The following is a 7,168-nucleotide window of genomic DNA, read 5'->3' on the forward strand; positions in this document are numbered from 1 at the left end:
CCCCCCCCCCCTTGCAAGCTCGATGGCGCAGGATAGGCGACGTGGCGAATGAACATGATCCATAATGGCGACGTCCACGAAGACGGACAAGTCTATGACAAGTACTCGTTGTATCCAGAGCAAGAGATGCCGACTGACATCTAGTAGTCGTCAGTGCCCGATGCGAACACAAGAAAAAGAAGGGCTGACGTACTCTAACAAGGAGGATAAATTATTGTGTTTGACGTGATTAGGCACAAGTGTTGAACTTGTTGACGTATAAATGTATTGCCTGGTCTCTTCCATATAATCAGTCTTTTGGTTGCATTGGCTAGAGTATGTACTTCTACATGATATCAGGGTCAAGAGGTCTTGGGTTCAAGACCCAGCTGGCGCAATTAAATTGGAGCTCACTTTTGGTCCATGTTTAGGCCTGAAGGAGCCACATGTGATGGGGAGTGTTGGTGTATAAATGTATTGTCTAGTCTCTTCCATAAGAATGGTCTTTTGGTTGCATTGGCTATAGCATGCACTCCTACAGAACTGATTCAAGGTATGGGGCAAAAAGGCTTGGCACTTTGGCAAAGTGTGCATGATAGGTTTCATGACAAAAAGCTAGACGAGCCCCGCAACAACGAAGTGATACAAAATCGCAATCCGAAGTCGCTAAACCGTCGATGGCACGCCATTCAAGAGGCCATCAACACGTATTGTGGTGCTATGCACAAATGGAAAACTGGTGACCAAGTGGTGCATCACTCCTTGTGCTCGTAAGTTTTGCTTTGTGATGCTCTATATCTTGGTTACCTGGTTGATTTTCTCTATGCTGCAACTTTTTGATCATGTCATTGTATTGCTTTGCTAGCCCGGCCACGTGGCCACGTTGTACCACACGACCTAGGGCAAGCCATTCATGATGATGCATTGCTGGTACAAATTGAATGCGCAAAGCAAGTGGAGCAGCATTACCAATTATATGAAGACCGCCAACGCCAAAGCAAGTGATGAAGTTGGTGATCCATGCGGTGCAGCTGGAGGAGGGCTTGCACCGGCACCCATGTATGGCTAGGTCGAGGGGAAGAAAATGGGAGAACGAGAAGAGAAGGGGCAGCGGTCAAGATGATGAAGAAGTTTGAGGACAACACGACAAAGAAAGAGGAGGTATGTGCCAAGCGCAATGGGATCAAGGAGGAAATTGTTCATGGAAATCTAAAAGAAGGAAACTGAGATTAGGGATAGTAAGCTTGCGATCAAGCAAGCTTGCAAGGAGTAAAAGATCTTGTACGTGGAAACCAGGGCGGTACCGGGGAAATCGGAGGCCCAGTGCAAATCAAAATCAGGCCCTACGTGTGAAAAATAAATTCAAGGTGTAGTTTTCCACAAAAAGTTTACACCAGTTAGAAGCAGAAGGTTTAAAGGCATGTAGAAGCACATACTTAATTTGCTTTTTTTAAGTTGTACCATGATGTTTTGGAAGAGCTGTGAGGTTGAGAGAGAGCTGAGAGGAAATGATGGATCGTGATTAGAGAGATGCGTAGGGTGGGATGGTGTAAAATATTTCAAACAGCTCATTACTCTAGTACCTAATACTTTAGTTAACACGTTGATTAACAAAAAAATGGGGCCCCTCAGGTGCTGGGGGTCCTGTTCGGAAGCTCCTGTTGCACATGCCCATATACGGCCATGGTGGAAGCCGATGACTTGGATCCAGATGCGGTCAATTTTGTTCACAACTTGCGTGATAGCATGTACACATGCTTTGTGCTGTAGGAGGGGGAAAAGGAGGCCACAAATTGAGGCATTTGGTATGGGCAGCCGGTTCATTTGCTTTTGGGTTCGATAGATGTATAAAACAATTGAATACCCCGTGATTTTGCTATTGGTTGCATTTGTTTGCAACTATTTAAATGTATATGTTCGGATTGTTATTGATCTAGAAATTTTGACAAAGAGAGAAGTCCGAACATGTACTTAGGAGCATATTTGAAGGGCACAATTGGATGATGTTCACCGGGTCAGATGTCCGCGGACATTTGGTGTCGTCTCTTAAAGATACCCTAAGGCAGGCATCTTCTATATCTAAATAGCTAGCACCCACTAATATATTTCTCTCAACATGCAAGCATGACACCTCATCATTCAACATGCATAGGAAAGGCCCACCTCAACATGCAACTATGCATATTAAAAATCCACTTCAACATGCAAACATGCATGTATGTAAAATTTCATTCTATTATGGTATTAAATTTAATTCTTATATAATTTTAGAAACTATTATTTCAAATATTTATGTTCCATTTAACCAAAATCTCACTAAAACACTGTAAAAATATTCTCGCAACAACGTGCGGGGCATCATCTAGTATGGGGAAAATGAGTGTACGTGGTTGATTCAGATATAGGAACTTCTCATTACAAAAATTCAATATTACAAACCTTGTAAAAACTGACCCATCACCCGTACATTTGCCTGACACACATACTTATCCCTCACAACTGTTATTCTGAATGATACTCCCTTCGTCTCAAAATTCTTGTTTTAAATTTGTCTAAATACGGATGTATCAAATCACGTTTTAGTATTAGATACATCCGCATCTAGATGAATCTAAGATAAGAATTTTAGGACGCAGGGGTATAATAAGACCAAGCTAACCCGCGCACATAAATAGCAACGTCACTCACTCCCTGATAGCAACAAGCCATGAAATTTCACTGCTGTGCCCGATGATGGTATATCGGAGTCAGTGGTGTCCGTGGTATCCCCCGCCGCCGCCATAGGTAGGCGTGGGAGGGACGGGGTGGTAATCCGGGTGGGGCTGCGGCTTGGGCTTCGGCTTGGGCAACCGGCCGTAGTCAGGGTGGGGCTGGGGCTTGGGCTCCGGCGTGGGTGGCACGGGCTTCTTGTGGTGGAAGTGCTCTATGATGTGCTTCTTGATCGGTCCGCATAGGGTCGCGGACGCGCACTCTGGCGATGCCACCGTGTCCGTCTTGGCGCCGGCCATGACACCAAAGGTGGTGCCCTCGGACACCGGCACGATCTTGGATGGCTTCTGGCCGGAGCACGGTGCGTTGGAGGCGGCGCTGTGGAGCTGTGCGACGCAGTCGGCGCCATGGAGATCGGCGGCGAGGGGCACGCTGAAGGCGCCGGTGCCGTCGAGGGCACCCACCGCCTTGCTCTCGTACTCGCCGTCGATGTTCTTGCATTTGATCGCCACCTGGAGACCTGAAGTACGTTGACGGCAGGAGGACAACCATGAGCCGATCTTCATCTATATATGTGTGTGTGCATCGTAAATTTGTAATACGTACGTATCTTGATAGCTTACCCTTGAAGGCTTCCTCAGCCTTGATGTTCTTCCTGGTGCAGTCGGCGCACTTGGCCAGGCCGACGACGACTGACGCTGCCTCGGCGTTGGCGACGGCGATCGCCAGCAGGACGGCGAGGACAAGTGCTCTCGGAGCTGCCATGCCTGAACCTCTGAATCGCACTGCCACTTGCTTGGCTGTGTGAAGTGGCTGATGGATGAATGGATGTAACAGGCGACGCATGGCTTTTATAGGCCTCCGCATTGATCGGCACAGCTCGATGGGTGATCTGGCTGCATGCACAGTGACCGGCGACGTGATGCGTGACAACGAGAGGCCGGCTAACTCACCGAAATTTCAGATGGCGAGTTAAATACCGCGCCCGCTGCATGATCGGATCGGCCGGTGCGTGTGCCTCCACGTCGCTGTTGGTGATGGACCTGGTTCGGTGTTGGAGTACGTAGGTAGGCACCAGCAACGTCTCTCGGCATGCACATGCATTTGCGTGTGTGCATGCATGCATGCAGCGTAAGTTAGAAGTAGTAATACTACCCTGTTTGCTGGTGGTAAACTGGTGTTGGACCGACATCACATAATTGCTGCAGAGTTCATGACTGCATGTCCATTTGGGGAGCAGTGAGCTTGCGGTGAACTGCAAAAACGGCTTGCATCAAGTTGCATAGGGACTAGAATGTTACATATGAGCAGTTTCTAATTATGTTTAATCAAAGAAAAAACAGATAGAAGATGATCAACATAGTGACACGATATTCAAACAATAGAAGTTTTTTTGAACACAGTACAGACCCAGACACTCATGCATACATACGCACATACACTCACTCATATAAACGCATGGATGCACACCCTACCCATATGAGCACTTGCGAGAGACTGAGCCGGCACATCATCTTGAGTTTGACGCCATAGTTGTAGACGGAAACATCTCCTCCCATTAAAATAAATTCAGAAAAATGCAAGCATCAGTGTTAAGTTTAGAACTTAAACTCTGATGGGCTAGGGATACCGCTGTCCTCATAACCATGCGACCACATATTGGTTCGCTCGAACAAGAGAAGTTGGTAAGAAAAACAGAGATGCTATTTGATAGGTACGATAAACATGGCATGTCCAGATCGAATACTAATAGAGTAAGCAACCGGGACTAATACTTAATAGAAGGGGGGAAATAACAAATGATGTGGCAGATGAAGAAGCATTCGTAGTCAGCACACAAAATCCTGGCGATCACAATAGACGGGTGGAGGGATGGCGTGGAGGGATGGGGACTCGTGTCGGGAAAGTAGTCTTTGTTGTATACCGCAATGTCGGTAGCGCAAGAGCTCTCCCCCAAAATCCTGATCTCCTCTCTCTCATACATGATAACAATAGACGGGTTCCGGAGTCCTATTGTTCCACATCGTGATGCATGAGGAAAAGTGGAATGGGAAAGACATAGGCGGCGCAAAGATATGGAACCGAAGGATGGTCCCATGCACGTTTCTGTGTGGCCCCATCTATAGAAAGAGAAGCAACCTCTGATAGACTAACAACCGAAACCGGTCTTCTATGGACGAGTCAGAGATGAAGCGTCTACAAATGTTCGGTTTCATATTTAGCTAGTGCAAAATGATGTTTCAAATCCTGTCACGCATGACAAGAGGAGTGACACACATGTGACATAGGTCATAGTTCAGCTCCTTCACGAAACACAAAGTGCGTCAGGTGAGGTGATGTCATGCAAATGCATAGAGTTTAGTTGTAGCTGTTTTCGAAATAGGAGTATTGATCCCATGAAGAGCTGAGAAAATGAAATTTTGCCCCTTATAGAGGTTTATCCGAATTTGCCTGCAGATTATTTTAGGTCCCAAGCAAAGTCGGTGTGAAAGGTGAAATATTGCAAGTGTGTGTGTGTGTGTGTGTGTGTGTGAAAGTGAGAATTAAAGTGCACAAGAATAAAGACCAAGAATAACAGAGTAATGATAATGATGATATACACCACTTGTATTTGTTATACTTAATTGTGTAGAAACACAACCTATCACTAGTAGAAAACAGGGCTTTGGTCCAGGCCGGGTCAGCCCATTAGTCCCGGTTCAGTCTAGAACCGGGACCAATGTGGGCATTGGTCCCGGTTCGTGAGGCCAGGGGGCCGGCCGGGCCACGTGGGCCATTGGTCCCGGTTCATCTGGACCTTTTGGTCCCGGTTGGTGGGATGAACCGGGACCAATGGGCCTCGCTCCTGGCCCACCACCATTGGTCCCGGTTGGTGGCTTGAACCGGGACCAAAGGCTCCCCTTTAGTCCCGGCTCATGTCACCAACCGGGACCAATGAGGTGCCTATATATACCCACTCGCGCAAGAGCAGAGCACAGTGCTATGTTTTTTCTGGCCGAGGGGGCGAGGGCTTTGTGGTGCTCGAGGTGTTCGATGGAATGCCCGAGCCACACTACTTAAGCTTTCCTCTCGAAGCTCGACCTCCAAGCTCCATTTTCCTCGAGATTTGTCTAGATTTAGCGGTCCGTCACGCCCCGTCCCCGTCTTCACCGCCGTTGATCACCCGCGCCGATCTCATCACCGACACCACCGTGGTGAGCCTCTTGTTCTTATCTTCTTTCTGAAAGGAAAAATATTCTTACTTGTATGTTTAGATAGATACTTGTATCATTTTCTTACATTTATTATTGCATCTTATATAGTGCGATGGTTTTGGTATCCGCCCCTGTCGGCCCTCGTCCTGTCTATGATTCGGATGTGGTATGTATATTATCTTTATAACTATTGGTTCATTTATTGTTTATGAAAATTATGCCGACCAACGTGACATAGATTTTATTTATCTAGGATGTATGTGAATCGGAAATGCCAACCGACCCTATTGTCGAGAGGTTAAATTTAGTTGAAGAAGAAAACAATTTGTTGAAGGAAAAAATAAAAAAATTGAGGAGGAGAAGATGATATTGGAGTTGCATGTTGCGGATGTCGTCGATGATCACAAGATCAAGATGGATGCAATGCGCTTGAAGATTAGAAAGGTTAGAAAATATGCCATTCATACTGAGGCTTGGTATCATTATGCCGTTGGATCAATTGTTACCTTGGTTGCGATTATGATCGCATTTGTTTTCGCATTGAAATGTTTTACATAGTTTCAATGTATGGTTTAATTAATTAGATGCTCTGGAGAGCTATATGTTGTTAGATGAGAACTATGTATGCACTTTGGTTTTAATGTGATGATGAACTTCTATTAATTTGGACACTTAATTATATATAATGCATGCAGATGAACCGGCAATGGATGTACGGTGACAGACACACCCGCGAGTACATTAAGGGCGTGCATGAGTTTCTCGATGCGGCTGAGGCAAACAAGCATAATGGTTTTATGTGTTGCCCATGCACTGAATGTGGGAATACGAGGTCTTACTCTAACCGGAAAATGCTTCACTCCCACCTGCTTTACAAGGGTTTCATGCCACACTATAATGTTTGGACGAGGCACGGAGAAATAGGGGTTATGATGGAAGACGGCGAAGAAGAAGACTATGATGACAACTATGTGCCCCCTGAATACGGTGATGCTGCAAGGGGGGAGCTGGTGAAGATCAAGAAGAACCAGACGATGTGCCCAATGATGCTGCAACGGGTGAAGCTGCTGAAGATCAAGAGGAACCAGACGATGTGCCCGATGATGATGATCTCCGCCGGGTCATTGTCGATACAAGGACGCAATGCATTAGTCAAAAGGAGAAGCTGAAGTTCGATCGCATGTTAGAGGATCACAAAAAAAGGTTATACCCCAATTGCGAAGATGGCAACACAAAGCTCGGTACCGTACTGGAATTGCTGCAGTGGAAGACAGAGAATGCTGTGG

The 7,168-nt window shown here is 46.3% G+C and overlaps 1 protein-coding gene across 1 annotated transcript; it reads right to left on the minus strand.

The window, feature by feature from the left end:
- Positions 1-2,369: 2,369 nt before the first annotated feature.
- Positions 2,370-3,521, minus strand: LOC125527947 (proline-rich protein 4). The gene is made up of 2 exons (XM_048692445.2): positions 3,312-3,521; positions 2,370-3,208 (listed from the first exon to the last, which is right to left on the minus strand). The coding sequence occupies exons 1-2, from the start codon at positions 3,451-3,453 to the stop codon at positions 2,727-2,729; spliced, it is 624 nt and encodes a 207-aa protein (XP_048548402.2). The 5' UTR covers positions 3,454-3,521; the 3' UTR covers positions 2,370-2,726.
- Between the last annotated feature and the right edge of the window lie 3,647 nt (positions 3,522-7,168).

This window comes from Triticum urartu, chromosome 2A, assembly GCF_056163025.1.
Source record: "Triticum urartu cultivar PI428250 chromosome 2A, HENAU_Tu73, whole genome shotgun sequence".
Classification (NCBI taxonomy): Eukaryota; Viridiplantae; Streptophyta; class Magnoliopsida; order Poales; family Poaceae; genus Triticum; species Triticum urartu.

Bases quoted from the DNA above. Each gene is read 5' to 3' on its own strand.
- LOC125527947 (XM_048692445.2), bottom strand. From the start codon at position 3,453: ATGGCAGCTCCGAGAGCACTTGTCCTCGCCGTCCTGCTGGCGATCGCC. The intron at 3,209-3,311 runs GTAAGCTATCAA...AACGTACTTCAG, and splicing joins GGCTGAGGAAGCCTTCAAGG to GTCTCCAGGTGGCGATCAAA.